Source organism: Ambystoma mexicanum, chromosome 6p (assembly GCF_040938575.1).
Source record: "Ambystoma mexicanum isolate Mex_15411 chromosome 6p, UKY_AmexF1_1, whole genome shotgun sequence".
Taxonomy (NCBI): Eukaryota; Metazoa; Chordata; class Amphibia; order Caudata; family Ambystomatidae; genus Ambystoma; species Ambystoma mexicanum.
The window spans coordinates 606,180,907-606,206,894 of record NC_090935.1 but is presented as its reverse complement, the minus strand read 5'-3'; the positions used below and the strand labels follow the sequence as shown (position 1 = coordinate 606,206,894).

Below are 25,988 nucleotides of genomic sequence, written 5' to 3'. Positions count from 1 at the left end.
TGGGACACGCTTGATAAGGTGCCTACCCGTGGACAAGGAGGCGCCACCCCGTTAGGGCACCCAGGCCTGAATAGATAAATGGTTGGGAGCGCCTGGGTTTATCAGCGATTGCCACAAAGTCAAGTAAGATTACATTTCGCTTGTTCAAACTGATCTGGAATTTCACCACTTTTTTCTTGCCAACTGTACCCTTTGCAGGCTGCATGTGCCAGCTCGTTTTATTTTTGGGCGTAAAACCCAATTTTTTCCTCCCCCTTCTACCTCAATGTTTTCCCACTGCCAATCGTTGCATGGCCGTAGACCCCTTGGCTTGAAAGTACAAGCTGCCACACCCCCCTCATGGGATGTAATACTCAGATAGGAGCATAGGGACAGCACGGCTGAAATGGAGTCTGTGTAATATTCAAAAAGGGAGGGGTGTGAGGCACCCGCGTCCAGGGTCATCTGAATGGGAACTTGTATGAAGTCGTTTCCAGTTATGCTCCACTTTGCTTATTGTTCATTATTTGGATTAAAAGTAAAGGTTTTAAATCACCATTCGGTCTGAGAGTGGTTGCCAGCCACTGAGTCACTGTGTCTTGCTCAAAGTTCCCTGGAAACTCCATTTTACTCGAGTGGAGGCATGCCATGTATGCACCCTGATGTCTCTATGGTTTCAGGCAGTATAGCATGCTTGGTAACAACTGCCCTCTCCTGTGCAGGTGCAGCTCCATTGCATATCCCGCGTATCCTCTGGGGACCATGGACTCCCAGGGTAGCCAGAAGAGAGAAAAGAGGCCCATTACTCAACCAGGAGTATGCCCACTGTACACTTAATCCCACACATGAGTGACACACACAATATTAAAAGCGTACGCCGTACCTCCTTAAATAAAAATTGGTTTTACAGCCCTTCGGTTTAGAGATCTATGTGAAATATCTGCTGCCCAAAAAACCGAGTCTCAATTGAGCAAAGCTGACATTTCCGGATTTCGAAAATGTCGAATGCTTTTTGTTACTTTTGTCCCCAGCTTTTAGTGTAATGTAAATGGGGGACAACTCCGAAGCCCATAATGCTGGACTAGGGGAGCGGAGACACCCCCGCCAGCCCTGCGCCGCCTGTTCGTCATACTGGGATTCAAACATTTCTGCGACGCCGAATGAGCACGAAACGTGCATTCAGCGTTTTCTTCCCGTTCTTTTCGGGCATTACCGGTTTTAGCCAATAATTGAATCACATTTTAGAAGAGTGATGGTTGTCCCCTAGTGGGAAGCTTTATTAACAAACTCTGTGAGATAGTGTATGGAAGAAGAATGTACAAATTTAAGGTAGACCAGACAATCTTTTCATTGCTACGAGACATTGCAAAAGGCTAACGACAAACACTAATCACAAATGCTCTAAGCAGTAAAGAGCATCCATTACAATCCTATTTTTAAGACTCCTTTTGCCACTTTTTATTTAAGTAAGCAATAGCATCATTTGTAAAGGGGTATTTGTTGATATTGTGTACCATGTACGCATATGTGTAATATTCCAATTTATAGATGGGTATTAGAACTACACAACTCATGAATTTCTGAGCTGCTGCTGAATGATTTATGGCCTTTTTTTATTGTACAGGATGTGGTATCCCACAGCAAGAAACTGAACAAGAAGGGTAAAGGTCAAGCAGACGAAATGGTGACCGGAGATAAGCAAGGCATCAAAGGGCTCAGCAAGGAAAAGAGGAAAAAACTTGAAGCTTATCAGCACTTGTTTTACCTTTTACAGGTGAGCCTTGCAATTTAGCTTTTTTTGTTATTTTTCATTGTTGTCCGTTTTTTTTTCTTTCCACTCTGGGGATCCATGCAGTAACAAAGTCCCACTTTTTGAGTCTGCTTTGAGTAAATGAAAGCCACTTTTCCTCCAGATCTGTTACCACTCCTCACTTAATCGTAAGCAAAGTATATGTTATTGACGACACTCCATTACCTATATCACCCACTCCCTATACCACTGGAAACAAATATCCTCTACTTGTAAAGCTCTACGTTCTAGCTATGTTTGTGCTACATCACATACATTCATACATACTGTGATGAAGTTAGTGATGTCATTACTTCCTCTCCGGTGAAATTCACTTCCCATGTGGCCAGGGAAGGGCAGCCGCTACCTGATCCTGACCCTGGGGATGACTGTCCCAGGGAGGACCACATGGGGGAGGGTAACCTTGTCGGAGGGAAGGAGACTCACCAGTAGATATATGGTATCCACCTTTCCACTTAGGGTATGACATCCCCCTAAATTCACAAACCTTTATGGCCTATTGTAGTACAGATCAAGTCTAACCCCTCCATACTGAGAACAGAGCTCTTTTTAACAACTTCTGCCAAAACACTGAGACGAGGAAGAGCCCGAGAGTAATGCAGAGTGCAAAAGTCTTGGAACTAGTGTTTGGAAGCATCCAATCGGTTCCTGGACATTTAAAATCCCAGCACCATAAGGAAGATGGAGATCCACAGTACCCGATGCAGGTTGGGAAGTGAGAAGTATAACAGCTCAGTAGAGAGCAGAATGGCACTTATTGGCGCCGTCACGAGAGGTCGAGAGGGAAAGAGTTTGTCGCACAGAGACCTGCAGAAGGTGGGGTTGACAAGAGGAGTTCCAGGTACGCTGAACGCCTGAGGACAGACAGGATGCCAGCAGAAGGAGCCGCTGGAGAAGCCGAGAGCCGCGTAGAATGCCAAAGCCACTAGCGAACACCGGTGAGCCCAGCACACTGAGGAAAGCCAGAGACACTCAAGGGAGCTGGGACACCGAGTACATTTAGAAGAGAGAAAAATGAAAGGAGGTCAAAGACCCAGTACATGAAAGAACTGAATTGTAACATTTGGAAGAAGTCCTGGCAGGAGAGTATACCAGACAACTGGTTGCAAGTCTGGGATCTGCATCCAAAGTATAAAGTGAATAAGCCGTGGAAGGAGAGTATAGCATATAAGTAAGAGGTGCTCGAAGAGGAAAGGCAGCCTCTTGAAAGTGTATGAAACCCAGGGGAATGAACCAAACCCCCCTTGTGCTGGAAATGTGACTAAACTGTGGAGAGTCAATGGTAGTCAAGGGGAGAAAAACAAGAAGGTGGGGTTGACGAGAGGAGTTCCAGGTACGCTGAACGCCTGAGGACAGACAGGATGCCAGCAGAAGGAGCCGCTGGAGAAGCCGAGAGCCGCGTAGAATGCCAAAGCCACTAGCGAACACCGGTGAGCCCAGCACACTGAGGAAAGCCAGACACACTCAAGGGAGCTGGGACACTGAGTACATTTAGAAGGGAGAAAAATGAAAGGAGGTCAAAGACCCAGTACATGAAAGAACTGAATTGTAACATTTGGAAGAAGTCCTGGCAGGAGAGTATACCAGACAACTGGTTGCAAGTCTGGGATCTGCATCCAAAGTATAAAGTGAATAAGCTGTGGAAGGAGAGTATACCATATAAGTAAGAGGTGCTCGAAGAGGAAAGGCAGCCTCTTGAAAGTGTATGAAACCCAGGGGAATGAACCAAACCCCCCTTGTGCTGGAAATGTGACTAAACTGTGGAGAGTCAATGGTAGTCAAGGGGAGAAAAACAAACCTTGAGTGTGTGAAGTCTAGGGGAAGGCAGCCATACCCTCTGGATTGGATAATTGACACGGTTAGAATACAACTCACCCCACCTCCTTCCTGAGGATTGTGAAACCTTGTGGTATTTAGATTATTTCATTATTTGCGCAACTTTTGAAATTTGTGTTGGAACATTGGAACGCTTACAGATGGCCAAGGGAAAGAGGTTGCCCATTTGCACATTTCTTTTAGTTTAGCTTATAAGGGGAGGATAGGATTTTGGACATGGGATGGAGAACTCTTTATTTTTGGACATTCTGACACTGACCTCCTTTAGTTTCATTGAGACAGAGAAATCCTCTCCTAGTGAAAGGGCGAGATAGGTCTTCCTCCAACCCTACTTTTACTTTAATAAAAGTATATAGCAATCATGACAATGCCTCTGTGTCTGGGTCCTACTCCTGATTCATTACAATGCATACTACTCTACCTCAATTACACTGAGAATTGTTAGTAAAGGTTGGTGTAGTTGCAACCCCCCTTCAGCTATATGACACCAACTGAGCATCACAGGACACTGTGGGTGCTTTCCAATTTTTCCAATCAGACTTGACCTTGATTTGCAACTAGCAGAGCATCCGCTTTCCTCCCCTTGGGGGTAGGTTATACACCCCACCCTATTTTTCAAACATACCAATATAGTCGGACTTAATTATGCAGCCCACTATCAATACAGCAGTCAGTCTATTCCCAAGGCAGCATGTTGTCTATTCCTTTCCTGGGTATCTCCCTTATGCCTAAATGCATGGGCTCGACCCGCTTAAGGGGCTTCATACAATGTGTTGGTTCATAAAATGTGAGTGTCCTTCCATTATGTGATTGGATTATACCCTCCCCATTAGGGGGGAGTGCAGGGAGAATCTGAGACCACCTTAACTGGGTCCTCTCACAAACATGCACACTGTACTACTACTACTCACCGGGAATAGGTATACATCTGTAATCTGCCCTTTTGCTTTCTCTCCAAACAAAATCTCAGTTTCCCTGTCCAGTCAGACATCCTCTCAGTCACTGGTTGTATTCACTGTGAGTCAACCGGCTACTAATTAGCATCTACTCCGAGGCAGTCTACCTGGGGAAACAATTCTACCATCTATGTTCCACCCTCCCTCACCACAGTCCATGACCTCCAACTAGTAAGAAGTCAGCATGTCATCACACCAGGAACTGTTGGGCTTAGCCGCTTCATCCACAGGCAGCCTTGTTTGTCTACTGGCCAGTAAAATATAAAACAGTATTTTGAGCAAGAAAAGTTGCAGAGGGTTGCCTGGTTACATAGTTTCATTTATAGGCTTAGTGGTCAATAGGCGATTCCTGAAGGACCGGCCTAAGATGCTAGTGTGTGCCAGTTTTTAGTTCTAAGTGATAACGTTTGGTAAATCAAAGCACTGTACGTGTTATGACCAAATGACCCATGTTACTAGCTAAGTGTGTGCTTTAAAATGCACTATTTGCAACAAAGTTGACAAACAGCCACTCAATGAGTATTCAAGCATATTTTCGTGAAAATAACAAATGACCACTTGTGATTGTGGCCCACTTTTTCACTTTTTCATTGGTACCAGAGCCTATTGAATGTCCCAGTACATCCCTGATCATGTAGTAATTACAAGTTTGAGATTGCCCCTATACGGAAATTCAATATAGTTACTCTGGATACCAGATGTGCAATTGATTCAACCCAATATTTGACATGCCTGCATGAAGAATCTATGCCATAACTTCTTGAAGCATGAGCACTGGATTACGTTGTGTGGGGAAGGGTTTGATTAAAGGCAGTCCACATCAACAGAAAACTGTGAATATCTGCAGAAATATTTTTCAGACTTCTGTGGAGTTGGAAAAGACAAAGTAACATAGGGGGATCGTACTGTACAGGAGCTAGAACGACCATTGAATCTTGAGTAACCAAGGATGTAAACAGCCCAGAGGTTATTGCTATTTGCACAATACAGGAAAAATTGGCAATGACTAAATAAACAATCGCAAGTCAGCATGTACAGCCGTGAACAATTCCCTTACATTTCCTGAACTACAAGTATACTTCCTTCTTGGTCTTTTCACTGGGCGGGGTTCCAGCATTAACAGTGCCATGCCTCCATTGGTCTGGAGTACCTGAACCAAAACCTACCAACTTTGACTGTAGTATGTGACCTCTCAACATCCGACATGTTCCAGGATCTCCTTATCTTACACAAATAAGTGAAATGATCCAATAATGTAAATGTAACAGTCCCCAGCAGGACCAGGCAACAGCCAAAGGTTATTGTTAGCATTGCTGTGTCTAGTGTTATCCTGCTTTTGACATTTTTGGCCACTTCCTCCCTTTGGGAAGCTGACATTTCAAAGGTGTATAAAGAGAAACAGGACACAGAGAGATCCTCCTCTCATTGGTATGAGTAGTGCAAGCATTTTCCAGGTATCATCACTTCTCCCCAAGGGGGAGCCCTTTCCCCCTAGGCATGGTTTAATGCAGGAGGATCTCATGGGGAGGGACTCCCCCTCTGGAGATAACAACGTCACATAGCCCATTGGCCAAAATCACACCCCAAACTTCCCTAACCACCCCCCGTTCCAAACCACTTAATTGAGAGTAGACCCATGTATTCTTGTAGTGTAGGAGAAACAGCCAAAACAGAAAGTGCAAGGATGAAGAAGAGCACAGAATACATGAATATTACTGGCTGTGCTAGTACTGGTACGAGGTGGCCCAGTTGTTGCATGAAGATCAACCTATGAAAAACAACAAAGGACTTTGACAATCCTCCAGGGTGGGACTGGCAACAAGGTATTAGAAGAGAAGGACTAAAGGTTTTGTGAAGCCCAACCAGGAGAGACAACAGCAGGTGGAGTTCTCTGTGGGTCCAGCTGGAGCTGGCCCAAACACGAAGCTGGAAGAGAGACAAGCAGTCCAGTAGAGTGCAGAGCTGCCGCAGTGCTGTAGAACCAGAGAGAATCCCGGAGAGCCGGAGAGATGCACCGCAGTCTCAGGAATCACCGGTGGTGTACCAAGTCCCAAAAAAGGTAACGGGAGGTATGAGAGACCCGGAGGGGACACTGGGTAAAAGAGAGGCAGGCTCTAGCAGGTTTCCGCCGGTCCAGTAGTAATAATCAAACTGTTGGGAAGGGTGGAGAGTGCATCCGAGGAGATTTCCTCATCGTAGTGCCAGCAATAAGCCCACTGACTACTAGAGAAAGGCTCTGAGACCCCAACACAAGTACATCGAGCATCCAAGGAGAACTTCCTTGTTGCAGTGGCAGCAATAAACCCACTGACCACCACAGAAAGGTCTGTGAGCCCATCATAAGTGTATCGAGCATCCAATGAGAACTTCCTCATCGCAGTGGCAGCAACAAGCCTACTGACCACCATTGAAGGGTCCGGGACCCCAACACAAGTGTATCCAAGGAAACCTCCTCATTGCAGTGGCAGCAATAGGCCCACTCACCACCAGAGAAGCATCTGGGACCCCGACATAAGTGTAGTAAGCATTCGGGGAAAGCATCCACATCACAGTGGCAGGGAAAAGTCCACTAAGGTCCTGAGAAGGATTTTGGACTTTGCCTATTCAATGAGAAGGGGGTGAAAGAAACATCCAGTTGAGATATATGGAAAAGAACTCTCAAACACCAGGAGAAGGGAGGCATTCTCCTGAGGGAATAAACTGAAAGCCTTTTTGATACACTCAAGAGACGCCAGGGGAAGGGAGTCATTCCCCCGCGCTTTGCTGTGAACTTTATTGGAGTGTGTGAACCAATACCAGGAGAAAGGAGTCCTCCTCCTGGTTCCGAAAGTTGACTGGTGCAAAGGTATGTTGGAACCAGAAGCCAGAGAAAGGGAGTCATCCCCCCACCTGGCATCCGTTTGCCAAAGAAACTTTCTGGGAATACCGCCCAAATACCAGGAGAAGGGAGTCATTCTCCTGGAGAAGGAACTTGTGGTTGGCTTATTCTTTACTTTTAGTGTAAGGGATAGACGTAGATTGTGACACAGGGTGGTGGATTTTGATTTCAACGGAAATTCTGACAGATCCTTTATTATTAGTTTGAAGCTGGGAAAACCCTCCGAGAAAATAGGGATAGTGACGGTTTCTTCTTTTTTGATAAATACATGCTTTTATCATCAAAAATGCCACCCTTGTGTCAGCATCCTTTTTGACACCCTTAAAGTAGAGCGGAACCACCACCCCTGTTCCTCTTGGTCTTCATCAGATTAAAAATTGTTTTTTTCATGAGTTGTGGTGATTTTTGTAATGGAGTATAGGTTTTATTTCATCATGTTTTTATTTATGGTTTTTATTATGTTACAGCTTTCTGATGCATCGCAAGACTGTGTTTGCTCTAAACCAAAACTTGAAATAAATAGCAGCGGTTTCGTGAATGATTATATTGACTGTACTTTGATGTGTACCGCCAGCTATTCCTGAATCCAAGCAGGAGACCTTGTCACAGAACCCACATGCAGAGTGAAATTGAGATATTGATAGATCCCTTTCCCCATGAAAAATTACTGGTGGTGCTCCTGATTAACCCATTCTGCCTGCCCATTCATCTCAGGGTGGTATCCTGATGATAATTAGACCTCGATTCCAAACTGCTTGGAGAAGACTTGTCAGAATTTTGAAACAAACTGTGCTCCCCGGTCTGAAAATATCAGTTGCTAACCCATGCAGTCTAACAATTCGTTGTAAAAAAAACTTGCCAGGTTTTTTGTTGTTACTTCTCCTTTCATGGGAATAAAATGGGTTGCTTTGGTTAACAAATCCACAACCACTAGCACAGTTCATCCTTGATCTTCAGGAAAATCTACTGTAAAATCCATGGAAATAGTATGCCAAAGTCCAGGCGGTACTGATAGTGGAATTAATAGCCCTGACTGTTTTCCACCAATAGCTTTGGAACGTGCTCTCATGCTTTCCCACCAGAACTCCCTCTCTACCAACTCCAGTATTTTTCTAAGACATGGGTGCCCCAGCAACTTAGTAGACTTGTGCCAATCTTTTAGTGCAAGTTCCTGAAGACTTTCGATAGGTAAATACAGTTCTCTGTCAATATAAGGAAGACCATCTTCAATGTGCAGTGTTGGGTCCTGGTTGGCCCACTCTTGCTTTTCTGTCTCTGACATATTCTGCCGGATCCCTTCATGAAGCTGATTGTTCACTTGAACTACAGCCAAGATAAATCGATCCTCTGAGTTAATTGGTTCTGATCTCATCTCAGATTACTTTTCAAAACCATGGTACAGTCGAGACAGAGCCATCTGCCTTTCCATTTAATATTTCTGGCTTCAAAGTAATGACAAAATCATAATCAGCGAGGAATAGGGACCAAGGCAACTGCTGAGGTGACAACGTCTTGGCTGACTTGAGTGCATTTGTATGATTGGTGAGGACTGTTACTGTATGCCTGGCTCCCAGCAAATAGTGTCTCTGTTCTTGAAAAGTGGTCTTGATCTCCAAAAGCTCACGATTTGTGATGGCGTAATTCATTTCCACCAGCAACAGCTTTTAGAGTAGAAGGCCACGCGGAATGTCCTTGAAGTAGAACCGCACTCATTGCTAGTAACACAACTGTTTTTAAGTTGTCCAAAGTCCTCCTCTGCTTCAGGTGTCCCAATGAACTTCATACTTTTCTTGAGAAGTCTTGTAATGGGCCTCACTGATTGTGAAAACCGCTGAATGAATGTTGAGTAAAAGTTGGGTAAACACAGGAAACCTTGTACTACCTTCATAGTTGTAGGTGACAGCCACTTCTTTACTGCTAATACCTTACAAGAGTCCATTTCCAACCCTCGTGGTGAGATTACAAATCCCAGAAACTACCCCACAAATGTATGAAATTTACGTTTTTTCCAACTTTGCAAATAAGTGCTTTTCCTTAATTTCTGTAATTAGTCACACATGTTCCCAATGCTGATTTTGATTTGGAAAGTAAATAAAAATGTCATCCATGTACACAACTACAAAAATGTCAAAATATTCAGAGAACTTCACTGATGAAAATAACTGAAAAGCACCGGAGGCATTGCACAGACCAAAAAGGCATCGCCTGGTACTCGAATAGACCAAACTTTGTTCGGAATGCTGACTTCCATTCATCGCCTTGACTTACTCTAACTAGTTGGTAGGTTCGACACAAATCCAGGTTTGTGAAGACTGTTTCTCCCTAAAACCTATCCGACATCAAACAAATTAAGGGCAATGGAGAACTGCTGCTGATGGTCACCTTGCTTATTGCTTTATAGTCTATACACGTTAGCCAACAAGCTATTCTTCATGGGAACAAAAAACAATGGAGACGTAATTGGGGACTGTGATGTTGTATGAACCCTTTCTCCAGGTTCTCCTTTAGGTACCCCTTGAGATTATGATTTCTTTTTTCAATTAGAGCTTAGATGCGACTACATGGAATAGAAGCCCCCCTGCCTCCAAATATTACAATTGTACGTGCAGTGTGAGGGAGCTTCTCCAACCTCAACCTCATTAAAAACATATCCAAAATCTCTAACATATGGGCGAGACTCCCATAGCTGCCACAATGGTATGCAACGGTGCCTTACCAACCGGCAAACATGCTATTACCTCAGATGTCATTGAGGAAGGCTTTTGCCCCGAAGTCTTTTTCAAACGGTGTTCCACATAAAAGATTTAAGCACATTCCAACACTCTACTTCCCCAATTAATGTTATGGTTATGGAAAGTCAACACAGGCATTCCCAAAATACCGCCCAATTGAGGGGCATCTGTGATTTCGAAAGGTATTTCCTCCTATTGACCTCCCATTATCCTCATATCCACTGTGACGGTTTCATGAGTGATAGGGCCTGAGGTAAGTTGTAAACCATCCACTGCTCCGACCTGCTCTGCATTCTCTTTACAAGTTTGGTGAATACTCGAAGACCTAACTACCCCCCAATCAATAAGATTACTAATAGTTCCAGAGTCAGATACCACAGTTCCGCTTCCCTTCCAGACCAATTCAACAAACAAGGATACATTGATGGTGATGTGTGGAACCGCCACTTGGAGGGTATTTGCCATTTGCTACAATCTGGAAGCAGGCGATTGAAACTTCAGAGGACACAAAGGACAGTTTCCCGCAAAATGTCCTATCTTGCCACAGTGCAAACATAGATTATTTTGGCGTTGTGTATCCTTTTCCTCCTTGAATAGTGCCCCTCTAAGTTTGCCTGCACCATCAGGAATCCTAGACCTCAACACCCTTTCCTCAGGTTCACACTTGAATCTCTCAACTTTAGCAATGGCTTTGGTCTCTAATGCTCCTCTCCTGCACTCAGATCTATGTTACCCTATTCTATAATCTACCTGCATCACTAAGTTTATTAAAGCTTTGCAGGAGGTTGGTGTATCAACTACTGTCTCAAAAGCATCTTTCAGTTCATTCATTATACCTCTTTAGAACAGAGAAGCTTGATTTTCATCTGGCCATCCACTCTCTAGAACTAGAGATTTGAACTGTGTGATGTAACTGGCAATATTTCTTCCTGCCTTTATAAGTTCAAATAATTCTCCATCCACCGCCTGTGATAGTTGGCACCTGTCAAACATCTTTTTAAATTCTAACTTAAATGACATTCAGCCATTATGGATAGGACTTTCTTGACAAACCAAAAGTACTAACCAGGCGGCTACCCCACAGTCAGATAATACAGAACAAATGCAATTTTAGTAACGTCTGTGGGGAAGGCTTTGGGTCTACACAAAATATGACGTTCACATGGAGTTAGAAATATATGAAGTTTTTTGGGATCTTCCTCAAAATGCTCAGGAGAAGCAAAGAGCGCCAGCAACATCTGTGTACTCCAAATATTACTGCTTCTTCCCCAGTGTTCTAAACCTTCTAATAAATCCTCTCTAACCAACTTTGGGGGCTCTGCAACTGGGTTCAGATCAGAGGATAGTGGGCTTCCTGTGGGATTCCTATGGCCTGTAAATGAGTCCCCTTTAAACTTAACAACTCCATCATTTGATTTTAGGCTGCGATCCTCCCTTTGTGTGGCTCTTATTTCTTCCTTAAGTTCCTTAAACAACTCCCCCAAAGAACTCAGATATTTTCTGCAGGGTCCCTAACCGCTCAGGTGGAATTTTCAACATGCACCTTTCATCCTGTCTGGTCCCATTTGTTGAATCCACAGGAGCTGCTGAACCCCACAGACCCTCTCCCAATTGTTGTAAATTCAGCCAAATTTTATCTTGGATAAATCAGTAACTCTTAGGGTGGGAAAGAGGAAGTGGATAAAATAACAAACCGATCTCAGGCTTCGACTGATGCAAGATCTGCAATGGGGACAACAAGAATAGAGAGCCAAACAATTATTGCTATGCTTATGAGTTAATATTTGCTTCTCCACACTTCCCTTCCAGCCTCTCTTACCCTTTTTCTTCTACGCGACTAGCTTGGAGGAAATTGCTAGTGTTGCCCATTTTCTTTGCTCATATTTTCAGCATATGGTTGCGTTTGGGATTCTTGAAATTTACTTCTCAAGGAATCCTTAGGCAAGCTAAGTAATCGTCTCTTTTGGTCCTATATTTATCTAGAAGTACCTTTTGAATCTGTTTCCTCTTACAATTGGTAGATGCCTAGACCTTGCAATCCTTTTTGACTTCTAAACCTAACTTTCCTGTTGTCTAACTCGCACTATGGGTATATACTGTATTATATACACTTTCTCCCTTGTGAGGATCTTCATAATACTATGTACAATCATAAATATATTTTCCTACTGAGGCACATTTTGCTGTAAATATATTTTTCTTCCAGTCTTTTGGATGTTGTACTCCTGTACCAGTAAATAGTTCATGGATAAACTCTTTTCATAGAGTTATACATGTCTCATTAAGCAAACAAAATGTTTTCCTGGCAATCCATGTATTACACAAAGTGTAGTGGTTTTCTTTTAGGCTTTTCTACCTGTTGCGCATGCTTGTAACGATTGTGTTCCAACATGCGCATTCCCAGCAACTCCTTTCCAGTAACACTACCCTGTGATATTGGGAGCAGCGTGTCGCTCTAATTTTTTAGTATTGATTCGCTGCCTGATGCTGCTGCGGCTCGCCACCTTACTCCTGCATAGCGATGCGTTCTTTTAAATATTTGGCAACGGGGGTACCAAAGCCTTCCAAGTCTACTCCTTGTGAGTTTATTTAATAATGCCACATTGAAAGCAAAAAACATCAATTCACTTTCTTCAGTAAACCACTTTATCTGTGTCTTAATTTGCTGCGCTCCTGCCGTGAGTGATCAGTTGATTTCTCCACTGCTTCCTTGTCACATAATCTTCCATCGACCGCAATCTTGACCTACAGATAAGGAGCTTACTAAAACAGGACATGCTGGTCTCTATGCTAGGATGAAAGGCAGTTATAGGATTCCAGAAGTGTTCCAAACTGATTATAATCCCTTCCTAGCCAACCGGCTTGCCCCTGGTCACTCTCCTTGGTGGCTTGTGGTTACTTTGATTTCCTGAAAGGCCTAAGCTCAGGAAATAGATTACATCAATGTTTATTTATTTTTGCCGTTTAAAGAAAACCCCTACTCTGTGAACCACCAATGGCCATCTGTGAAACCTGACCCTCATCCCGGCGTGGGGGTATGGGACTGGTCACCCCGGTACAGGCGATTCTCAGTTTTGGCCCCTCGTGGGCGTCTGGCTTTATCAACCTGGCGTGGAGTGTGGAGCTGGTCACCCCGGTTCAGGCGATTCTCATTGTTGGCTCCTCGTGGGCTTCTGGCTTTCTTACCTAGACGTGGTGTACGGGGCACTCTGTTTGCCCGCCTCCTGTTTCCCATTGCAATCTGTGTACCATCTTTGCTTGTGCTTTCTTTGGTTGAGGGTGCAGCAAGGTTCGGACCCTGCAATTGGCTCCAGTAACTATGCGCGGCCTTCCGTGTCTCTCCTCTGGCGGGTCAGCCATTGGCTCCAGCCTCTGCTGGTGGTGTGCGACTCCTGTAGTCGCTGTTCCTACACTGGTAGGACTAAGCTTGCCCAGCTTGAGGCCAGAATCCACAACAATGGTAACAGTTGCAGGTCAGAATTCAGTCCAGCCTGTCTTAAAGGGCCCTGCACATTGTTACCTTGGTCATTTCCTAGGTTTTTGCATTACAAATGTAGAACTAGGATGCAAGGGAAGATATGGTTACATGTCTGGGTTCTCCTTGTCCCCAAAAGCAGGGTCCATGGAGTTCAGGTGTTGTCAGGTGCCAAGGAGTGGTTCCACTAAAATGATGATGGAACATGGAAGCAGAAGCACAACAGAAAACAAAATGTTTTCATTTTGTGATATCTTGTCAGAAAGATCAGAGCAGCAAAGCTGAGACTGGTTTGCTCTGCATCGCTTCAGTATTCTTCCATTCATGTGTCCTCATCATCTGCTGGAACCTGATTGGTTTCCTAAAACAAGTAGTTATCCAATCACTGCTCTCAAAGCTAGCCAAGCTTTGACTCCAGGATGGGTGGCATGCATAATCCTCCTATGCGATCGCCTCACTGATACATTGATTTCATAAAATGGTTCCTGTATTGTTAGCAAATACTGATGTGTGGTGGTCTGCAACATGTGTGTGTTATACCCTGCTGTCTAAAGAACAAGAGCTACTTGCGCTGGTCTAGGAAGTCTTGTGAGCAGACTAATTGTGGGTCACCCCAGGTGGAGCCCAGTGTCTTGTGGGTACTGACAGTATGCCGGGGGTAAGGGAGAGCTGGTGATGTGCTGAAGAATGGTATGCTTAAATCTCCACTAATTTGTAACATAGTTAATGTAGTGTTGTGAAGTCTGGGTTTACAATGCCACTTTAGTGTCTGGTGTATGTCTGCTCAACCCTGAAACGTTATTGTACTGATTTGAGATGATTTGCAGAAGGGTCTGTGTTTGAATAATGCCAATGAGATGAGTTTTAGGATTTCTGCTATTCCTATGTTTTTTGGACACGGCAAATTGGCGGAATGCACCTAGCCTTCAGCACATGTATCTCTCTCTGTGCGTACATAACTAATTATCCTACCAACGCTTACTTTTCAGACTAACCCTACATACCTGGCCAAGCTGATTTTCCAGATGCCTCAGAACAAATCCACCAAGTTCATGGACACCGTCATCTTTACACTGTATAACTATGCGTCCAATCAGCGTGAAGAATGCTTACTCCTCAAGCTCTTCCAGACTGCCCTGCAAGAAGAGATCAAGTAGGTTGATAATTTAAAAGGACGTTTATACTCCCTACATGGCGTTGAATGCTTTTGCTAATAATGCCGCGGTAGGAACTATGTATTACAGTTTAACTCTTTAAATAGGCCTCTGATAGTTTATTTCCTATTCCCACGCTCTTCCTCCATTTAGATTTGAGAGACTTTGGCACGGAGTGGTTTGAATTAATTATGTGGTTTCTCTCCTAAACTTAGCAACATCAGGAATGCATTGTCTTGTTTATAAGAATATGCTACTAGCCCCAACCAAGATGCCCATATTCCCACATCATGCACCACCTTTTGTTGACTTTCTTACGAAAAACAAGCTATTATTTAAAACATAAATATTTTATCTACAAATGCAGTACACTGTGTTTTCTGTATGTAAATAGAGACAAAGCATTAAATCCTTAGATTCCGATGCCAGATATTTATTTATTTAAAAGCATGCTGTTACTTGTTTAGTGCCATGGGTGGCACAAAAAACATTAGAAGTATCACAGACGGTTCAATGGTTTTTTATTAAGATTTCAGTGGGCCCTATCGCCATCTGTCTTTCTCATCTAGAAACCATCCTATCCCAGGCCTCACTAACCCCAGGGTTACTAAATACTGATTATTGACCCCCTACTGCCTAAGTACTGGCATCCACCGTGAAGACCTAAAGGCAGCTTGCCTTTTCTCTCTAGACTCTCTCAGGGACTTGCTGGGCTGTCCCTACACTATCCAGTGGCTAGTAATATTAAAGGGTCATTGGAATGTGCCTTACAGTCACTCTGCCTGATTCCTTCTCCTTGCTATAACAGTCACACATTCCTCTTCCTCTCACTTTTTGATGTTGTTCTCTCTCTAATAAGTAGGGAAAACCAGAGAGAAAGGCATTTCTAGAAGTTAGATTGAATTCTGAATTTAGGAAGAAGTACCTTGTTGATTCCTTCCAAACTCTGCCAGGTTCTTCCTTCATTTGTCACCTTTGGGCATTTGCTAGTCAGGTTCTGTCTGGGCCCAACCTTTTCATTCACTTGCACAATCATTTATCTTCCTGCCAATAGACAGCTTCACTCCTTCCAAGCAAGTGTCCTAGGCATGGTGCAACACTTTGTCTCCATCACCAAATATTCCTTTGTTCTCTGAGACTTCAACATCTGGGTTGATGCGTCTTGTGGAGGATGTCATAGCGGTGGCTTTAACCAGCTAGTGGATTACCCCGTGCATGGCAGGGAACACTTATCTACCCCAAAACTCCCAAACTTCACACCACTGAATACCAGCCTCTCTTTGGCCGACCATATCATGGCCCCCAAAATCTCCATTCCAGAAGATCTTGGCTGAATGCATTTGTGCATTGTGCAAATCATGGATTATTTACACAGTGGACAATTTAAATCCATTCTCCTTCCCACCTCCGACTGTTGGCCTATCACTGTTCAGCTCCCCTTCTTGCATCTTGCCAAGGATAAAAACAACCAACACTGCACTTTACAAATTGACACCCTCAAGAAAATAAAAGGTAAAACTGCCAAAGCTCTTTTAAATAAATGGCTCTCGGGTGCCATTTATATTCTAAAATGGAAGTGCAGAGCTCTCGAAAGAATATGGGTCAAATGCAGACACATCCACTGACCTCTTGGCCTGACATAGCCATGATATTTGTATGTAGAAATATCTGTTTCCAGGAAAGCCAGGCCTATTTCCAATCTTGTATGACAGTTACTCCAGCGGATTCAACTCCTCTCCTCCTCTTTAGGCTTCTTTCCACCAACATCTCTTCATTGCTTGCTCCTTTCACCTCCTTCAGGCATCCCCCCTAACCCTCCTATAGCTCAATTCCACCCCTCTTATTCTTCTGTACCTCCTCTCCTCCACTTGTTCTTTCCTCCCCTTTATAGTCTTTCTTGCTCTCACACCTCGCCTCATTTTCTTCACCACCTCTTCTCGTTCATTTCTCTGCACCTCAAGATAGTCTCCCTAAACTACCTCATTCCCCTTTGCATCCGCCACCACCTCTTCCTCTGCTACCTCCTTCCTGCTCCCAGGCTCATCAGTGGGCACCCCCTCATGCTCTGCTGATCAGTACATCGCCAATTCCTGATTTCCATACCTTTCCAAGCTCCTTGGGTCCATCCGCCCGCTGTCAGGGTGATTGTAATATTACTTTTTTTTAGATGAGCATCTGTATCCAGCGAGTAGAGTGATTGGATGACTCACAGCATGGCTGTAGAAACCACAATTTGTCCAAAGTGTGGTGCATTTATCTCTGTTCCATTTGTTGGGTGCTTGTTGAGCGGGCCTCCCAGTCACTGCTCCCAGTCCAATATCTCTGTGCCTGTTACGTGTTTGTAGACCTGAACAAGCTTTCTCTCAAAGGTCTTCTCTGAATTCAACTGTAGAGCGAGAGGATTTTGAGGCTCAGTATTCTCTGACTGTGTTTCTTTACGCTAAGCTAGTGTATTGGCATTCTCCTCCTCACGGGGCATGCCACTGAAGCAGACCCGCAGGTATTTTCATAATGAATGCTACCTTCCATTTGTAATACCTGTTCCACTTAGTGAAAGTCAGTCCTGTTCAGCCACACTTGGGTTTATCTTGTGTGCTGGACTAGAGGTAGCGAGCAGCTAGAGGTCTCCCCAAATGCAGATAGGGGGTGCACATTTGCTTGCAGAACTACTCCGAACACTCATGACACTGCAATTTACCCAAAGTGAGCTATGGGTCTCCCTTTCCCCCTTACAATGGAACAAACTGATGGGGTGCTCTTTCATACTCCTTTTTATTGTCCCTTACGCTGCCCGGCACTTGGGGGTCTGGTCAGTGCTGAGGGATTTTGCATGTGGTCGACACTGTAAGTGTCTCAATACTAGACTTGACCCATAGTCTAGTTATGGTCTTTGGAGTCTTGGGGATATCCGCTGTGTATCTCCTTTGACCTACATCACAGAGCAGGTGGTGGCACCCGACCCAAGACCACCCCAGCCTCCAACATGGGACTCTGTCACTACTGTCTCAAAATATGTGCCAGTGCTGCCACACTTCCAGTTTGGAAGTGCCCAAATAAAATAATGCAGCCTCGTCCCATTAACCTATAGGCCAGCATTACTATTGGAAAGCACGTTTGCTTGTTGCCCCACTTCCCCCACCAGGTCACTTTACGTATCCCATTTCTGCCACACATTACTCTTCTTGCCCCAGTGTTGCTCTCAGTGCTTGCCCAAGTTTTTTTCCCCAAAGTCACTCTCATTTCACCAGTGCTCAGAATCGACTACAAAATCACTCGATGCAACCGCTTCACCCACCTCCTCAGTGCTCAAGTTCTGCCCAAACATCATACACAGTGCCACTGCAGCTCCCTCCCTTCCTCACTGTTCAGTGGACAAGTTCTGCACTTGCACACATACATGCCTGTGATGCTGCAGGCACCATCTGTCTTCTCTGCATTGCTCAGTGATGGAAGACTGCACACACAGGGTTACACAGGTGTAGGGTTCTCCACTCTGTTCCGGGCTGTTCGTCCAGCTTTGTCCAGGAGTGGAGTCGCCCCTCACCGGGTACCTCTGATTATCTATACATCTCCCTGATTGTGAGGCTCCAAATGAGGTACCCTGGCGGCGGATTTTAGCTGCTCATTTCATCTGGCAGCTCCCCTCATCCTCACTCCCTGCACAGTCCTGCGTGTGCGTTGTTGATGGCCCTTCACTTTTTTGCACCCTTAATCCATTCAGTTATGTACAAGAGGTCGGGGAGATGATTGTATTTCATAGAATCTACACATTTGTAGATTCTTTGCAAATGCAAAGACTGCACTGCAATTCCAGCTCCCTTGTAGAATAAGGGTCAGAAAGCCACTCACTTCGTAATGCAAGTGAATGTTGCGGACCCAGAGGATCATGCCAAGTGGAGGGGTGGTAACCTCAAGTGCCAGCTGCCCTTGCTTGACCTCCTGTTAAGCGGCAGGTGTAATTCAGAGCTCTCTGCCTGGTTCATAAAGCTCTGCTGAACTGCTCCGTACCTTCTAGTAATGTAAGTGGGTCTTGTATCGCGCACATCTTTGCACTTAGTTCTGCAGTGGCTTGCATTTATTGGGGAGAGGGAAAGGCGCCCGAGGTGTTGATGGGTACTATGGCTAGTGAGTGTCCAAGTGCATTGCGTTATGGCACGTGGGGTTTATGTTTCCATAGACTTGCCCCAGGTGGTGGTGGTATGCTGTTTTGCATTCTAAAAGCATTCACCCAGCGATCATGGATGGTTCTGGTGGAACAGATGATCACTTGTTGCCTGACAGAAAGCTTAAGGTTGAACCCCTGAGGAAAAACTAGATCTATGTTTGGGACACCCCTTCACTGTCAAGGAACCTTGCTGTGGATCTCTCGCCCATTGCCCCTAGGCCTCGAGACCAATTTAGGAAAAGACAAATCTTACAGGCTTTTTGCCCTGAAGCTGGCCTTCATGACTCGCCTCACCTAATCCCTGATCTGAAGCCATTGGCATGTAAAGCGATATATAGTCAACAAATAAAATGGATACAAACAAACACATTTCATAAAAATAAGAGGACCTATATGTTATACATTTTGTCACAGCTGGACTAAAGAACACACTAACTCCCAGAGATGGTTCAATGTTGTAGCAGTTTGCACTCTAACCCAGGCTTCCCTGCTTACCAGGTTAGTATAGAGAGCTTATTGATCCCTACTGTCTAGGTACTACCACCACTACTACTCTTCCCTCTTTACACTACTACTACCCTCCACACTACTAATCTTCCACCCTTCCTAATCAGTTACTCTCCTTTCACCTTTGAAATCACTTTCCACTCGCTCTACACTTCCTCTACTACACTAACTCCCCCCACCTTGCATGCACATTTAGTGCACAACCATTACCTCATCTCTTTTCCCAAATAGCTCCACAGTCCAGTCCCCCATCCTTCCTCTTGCTGGTCTTTTGGTCTACCACCACCTCCTCCTCTAACCTGCCCAAACAACCAACACCTTCCAGTCGCCCTTCTTATCCTACCCCTCCTTCTCCCATTAGACGGCTATGGCCTTAACAAGTTCCCCACCCAGAAGATGTTGCAATGGTCAACATTTACAAATAGATGGATACGCCCGCCCCTTTATTCTGCATGGGACCAACATGCTTTGGCGAGTGTCCAGGTTCGTCTTAGGGGGGGCCCGTTGCAGTGAAACCTCAGGTAGGGTTTGAGGGTTTATTAGGTTTTCCAAAGGACTGCTCGGCAGCACCGCTGTATGCATCTTTCTTCGGCGGCTCTGTATTTGCAACTGGAGCACGGTTTGTCCTGTTGATGTTTGGCAAAGAGCTGCTTTCCTCTGACCATTCCTTTGTCTGTGTGTACTACATGCTACACATAATGCTACTGCCGGTCCACAGAAGAATATCTGAGTCTTCCCTAAACAGATCATCTACGAGGTCAGACTTCCATTTAAACTTCTTCTTTTTTAACTCCATAGATTTAAAAATTTATCGCATAAAGAAAACCAAACCAAGCATATATAGGAAGTACAACGTAACACTAGGAATAAAAAAACTGAATATCCCACCATCCCAAGTAACATCCCTTAAAGCATCAAACACAAGGTCTTGCATTAAAACACATAATGTAAGCCATAGCCAAACAAATCCTCCCCAACATAAATACAACCAAGCACATAAAAAAAGATACCATACCGCACACATACACATTCACACAACTCGCCCAGGAACCCCAACACTAGTCCAAACATTGCATAATACAAAGCAACCAGTTCTAATCATATATCCTGTTCAAGGGTGTCCAGAGATCCAGATAAAAGATTTCACAATCCTGTTTACAGAATAAAACCCTCTCAAAATCCCAAAAAACATGTAAAACATTCAACCTACACTCTACCAATAGCTTTTTCCTGGTCTTCCATTTAAACATCTAAAGACATATTAACTTCAAGTAAAGAGGCATCTTTCAACAATAGTGAAGCACGTCTTGTCCTGCTCCTTGCTGACTAGAATAAGGAATATGGGGACATAGAATGTTGCCCTTTGTTGGAATACTGTGCCCCTGAGTACATCATTTTAATTAAAGCTGTGGTCCAGTTTCGGCAATTGTAGTCCTGGTGAAGGCGTACCATGAGGTGGTTTTTACGCTGAAACTTATAGGTGGCAGTTTTAAGCAAGGGCCGATTGTTTCATTTTCATAAAATACGTATGGATTGACTGTTTCTTCTCTAAACCATTGTCATTGTTTAGAATTTTCACCAATTTTCGAGATTTTCCCTTGTGTATACTGAGCAGTTTATCACACAATTTAATCTCAGACTCAACATTTATGCTGCATTTGACATCTCTATTGCAATAAGACTATGTACAGGAATAATTGTTTGTGTTTCTTTCATTATGTTTTAGAAAGTTTGATCAGTATTGAAATCCTTACTTGTTGGCGTGTGACAAGTTGCAAAAAGTATATTCAATTTGATATCTTTTATTTAAGATGGTTGGGGTTTGTTATAGTGTTCCCCAGCACTTCAAATGGGCACTGTGTGTTCCTCTTTCCAGGATTAGTCCCCAGGAGACCTTTTACTCAATTCACCTGCTCCTTCTTGTCCCTGTCACCTAGCCCAGGGTCTCTACAGTTTCATTCTCTGTCGTCTCTGGGTCTCTTCCTCCTTCATGTTCAGGGGCCGCCACTCCTTTCTTACTCTTGTAAGGGCATTCCCCTTGGTTAGGTCCTTCATCCTCAGCTTCTCTGTGTTTCCCTTGTCAAAGGCCTCTGACTTTGCTTCCTCTGCCCTTTTCTTGACTAGGGCTGTGGCAAGGTCGCAAGTCACCTGCCTTTTGGTCTCCACTCCATTCTCCTTCATTTTCTGTGTTTCTGGTCTTTGGCTTTTATCCTCCTATGGTCTCCAGGTTTGGCAATTCGTCCCTCCTATCCAAGTCTTACAATCAGCCTCTCCTCTCCAGGAGTTGAAATACACCACTCCAGGTCTTAAAATCTGCCAAGCAATACTCCCCTCCTCTCTGGGGCTTACAATCCACCCTTCTACTCAAGCTCTTACAGTCGCCAGCCCTGCAGTTTTCCTTTCATCTTTGGGTTTTATAATCTGTTCGTCCATGCCAGGTTTTACAGACATTTAGCAATCTTCCTCTGTGCTCCAGCAATCTCCCCCCCCCCCTCTGTTACACTGTAATTTGCCTTCTATGAACCACAAAACTCCCCTCTACTCTTACCATGGGAGCTGGCCCTTGTATAGTGCTGGAAAGGCCTAGCGTTCCATTGATTGGCCAGAGGGAGGCCAAGGGCATGCTCCATGGCATAGATACATTGTAGCCCTGAATTCATGGGGGAAGTCTTTAAATGTGAAAGTCGCCATCAGCGGGGTCTGGGAACCCAAAGAGGCCCTGGAAAAAAACTAAGTGGCTCCATAGTACACATTTTGAGCAAGCCCAACCCTTTCCTATAAGAACATTTGCAAATAAAATGGGTAACCACACAGAGGAGGCTCGCTGGGAAATCTCTGGAGTTCCCTGTAGGCCAGTCCACCCCTGTCCACCATTTTGGATCCCACTTTAGTGTTTGTTGCTAGCTGGGAAGTAGCTGTTGGTTTGTTCTCCTGTCTTGGGCTGGAGAGGTTCCCATCTCTGAATTTCGTTTTGATGACCTGTGCCAAACAGCTCAAGGTATGTATTGAGCATTACTGTTGTGGCATGGGGCTTGTTCCTCCTTTGTTTGGTGGAGTGGTAGTATCTTTTCCCTTGCTTTTAATAGAGGGGGTGGCTGTAGGCGATGTCTCCCTTGTACTGGCATTTGTGAGGAAGACATGAGTTCTCTTCTCCTCAATGTTCCTGGTAGTGGAGTTCCGTCTGCATGTGCGTTAACTCTTTGGGTGAGGACTGGGCTTCCTGCTGTCACTCTGAATATAGAATATGTGCAGGGTGCTTGTTCACCAAGACTGCCCACTTTGGAGGATGGCAATCACTTCTGAGGGTTACCCTAGGGTTCCCCATAATCTTCCCGATTCCAAATCAGTAAGCAATCTTTGTTAGTCCAGTGCAGGGTTTCCTTTCTTGGGAAAGAGTGCTTTTGGGAGCTTTGTATTTGTTTATTATTTGTATCACGCACTGTCAAATACACAATGTGCTATGTTTTTGTCATGCTGATATGAGTGTTCAAACTCTTAGTAAAGCCTCAAGCTTGTTGTATTCATGCTAAAAAGGTCCTCCCGAGCCCGTCTAATATTAAATCTATGACAATAGCCATTATATAAATGTTTGATTTAATATCCATTAGAAAATACATGACATGTTGCAGGTTGTATGGGGTTTAAGATCCTACTCCTGGAGAGGTGTTTGTGTGGTGTGTTGGCAGTGAAGCATCTCTGTGTTGGTATTGAACTCATTATGATAGGTCAGAGAGCTGTGGTAGGTCAGTAGGAGGAGACCGACGATAAGGTGTCATGTTCAACGTGGTTTTATTTAAATAATAAAGAAAACTTGTCACTAACCCTAACCTATGGGATGCCCTACCCAACAAAACTAAGTTAGAGTGCTCATCGTCAGATAGGAAGTCCAAACTTAATAGTCTGACCTGCGTCAAAACTAGCCTAAGCTGACCCTACCACTATTAATAGAGGACATAAGACCAGGAGAATGACTCCCTTCTCCTGGGGGTGCTTCTCAGCACAAGTCTCTTCAATATGATATCTTCAAATAGTCTCTTGCTATTTCTTGTAATAGCTTCTTCAGTTCTTTCAATGGGTCTTCCCAGGCCCTTACGTATTTGTACCCCCTGTTTCTCCAAACACTTTTCTTCTTCCCGAGATGTGTAGACAGTCACTGTCTTACTCTTATTCCTCTCACAATCTTGCCACTCATAAGAGCATGTATCATGTACTCCTAAGTATTCCTTATACTTTTGCCAATCACTGGGACGAGGATGCAGGGTCTCTGAGTGATCTTCAATCTTTATGCCTCGCTCCCTGCGTCTTCTGCTCTTCCCTGTACTGAAGGGGTTCTGCATCACCGGGTCAGCTTTCTCTTTCTCTACTATGTTCAGCCAGGATGGTTCTCTGGTTTCTTCCGTGTCGCTCTTCCAACCCGCTTTGTTTTTCTTTGGTGGCTTCAGGGATGAAAGGGTTTTTCTCTCTGGTTCGTTCCACGCCACTGCCTTCTTCCTTTGATGTGTTATCCGATTTCTCCACCCATGAACAGACCTCCTCAGGTCCGTTATTGGCATATCGCCTACTCGGCACACCAACTATAGGCCTCTTCGCTGGCCCTTCTCGAGCGTTCCTCCAGGGATTATTATGAATTCTATCGGCTCTGCTGGTCAGACAGCGTGCTGCTGTCCCTTCTCTGTAGCTGCTTTTGGACAGGCAATGCAGCTTCTTCCTCGGTTTCCCAGCCTCCTTGATCCGGCAGGTTTGAAACTCCCGGTTGTCACTTCCTTGCTCCCTTGACCCTCCTCTTTTTATGGCGCACTACTGGGGCTTCCCCAGCTTTCAAGGAAAGTCCTTCCTTTTTGTTGGGTCCATATTCACTGTTGCTCTTGTTGGCTTCTTCGTGGCAGCATTTGACAGACAGGCAATCCTCATTACTCTCATGCTCTTACTCTTCAAAATATGTTGACATTGTTCTTCTGGTATTATAATACAATAATATATTTGAGAGGATTTACTTGTCTGTCAGTTAAGTTGTACTCAGTTTTTGGGGATGATTAGAAGGCATTTCCTTATGTGAAAGAGAGTCCTTATCCCCAAGAGGAGGGTCCCGCATACCGCAACCCCTAGGGGGAATTTTGCATAGTGGGCTCGCCTCCCTATCCTCACAAGAAGGGGCTCCCCCATTGGGGTAAGTGACTGAATCCCTCAATTTGTTACAGAGCATACCGAAGCATTTTATGCTCATGAGCATTGCATGGATGTTCAGGGTGTAGTTGAGGTCAGAATTAATCCCAAAGCATTCAGTAAGCAGTACTATATTGTCTCTAATTCTAGGACATAGTATTGTTTTTGTAAGCCTTTGTGATGGGGTCACCTTGTATAGGCCACCTGAGAGAATGAGAGCTACTTTGAGGGTCAGGAATTCCCTCAATCTAGATGATGTGCAACCCAAAGAAGTTATACAGGGGTATCGCAGGGTCTCACCACACATCCTAAACTTGCTTTATGAAATATGTAATCCATTCCATACGCAGTTTTACAAATAATCCGAAACTGAAAAAGGAAGGGGATTTCCCTGTCATATAAAAACCCATTCCCATCAAGGTCAGTCTTTCTCACATCATCAAACCTTCTGTTTACATGGGCCAGAAGACTGGGGCGATCTCGCCTCACTCTCAGAGCAATCCTTGTTCCTCTCATATGCACATTCAAACTTGTGCAGACCAGGAGTGGACAATGCCAAACGCGAGCGCTCACACAGAAACTGTGCATTCAGAAGGCAAACCTAACATCGGTCCTTACCATTGCTCGCAGATACAACTTCCCTGCATTGGATAGGCCGTCTGCCTCATGGGGGTAGGTAGCAGACGCTGTCCATGACGCCACACTGGCGATCAGGCACTCCTGCCTGTCTTCAACATGGTGGTCCTGGGTTTTAAACCCTTGGACGATGATGGTAGAGGAAACCATGTAACCAGTCATAGTGAGGGGAAAAGGTGAACACCAACAGATAAGAGTCCTGAAAGGGCAACAGGAAACACCTGTGGAAGCACACGATATATAGAAGCAAAACCAATCATTACATGAACAAGGGTCTAGGTTAAAGGATCAAAAATAATGAGACATATGGTATATGGGTAGAACTTTATAACGCACACGTTCACTGCCCGGCATTATGGCGCTAACTGTGGAAAAACGATAGAGGGAATCAGCGTGGGACTAGATAGGCTTTCATTGCACACAGATGAAAAGATGCGGAGGAAGCCCAATGTGCCCAGCATCGAAAAAACAAGACACCCCCATTCTCTGTATTTGCGATTACTTGACTAAACACTGATGTACCAAGCTACTAATTCCCCCTAGCACACCTCTTCTAAGTCCCGTCTGACTTAATGTCAGTGGCTTCCTTTCCACAATAGGATTGTTTGTCTTCATGCACAAAGCCCTCTGTGGATTTAACCCTTCCTTTCTGTAAGGCTGCAGAAGAAGGCAACTGACCAGGAGGTGTCATGGTGGT

The 25,988-nt window shown here is 44.5% G+C and overlaps 1 protein-coding gene across 2 annotated transcripts in view; it reads left to right on the top strand.

The window, feature by feature from the left end:
• IQGAP2 (IQ motif containing GTPase activating protein 2) overlaps window positions 1-25,988 on the top strand; it is a 1,674,846-nt gene that overhangs the window by 1,171,337 nt on the left and 477,521 nt on the right. For both annotated transcript variants that reach the window (XM_069627448.1, XM_069627449.1), the window contains 2 exons: window positions 1,604-1,753; window positions 14,656-14,819. In XM_069627448.1, coding sequence (XP_069483549.1) covers window positions 1,604-1,753; window positions 14,656-14,819 — 314 coding nt within the window. The remainder of the gene's footprint in view (window positions 1-1,603; window positions 1,754-14,655; window positions 14,820-25,988) is intronic.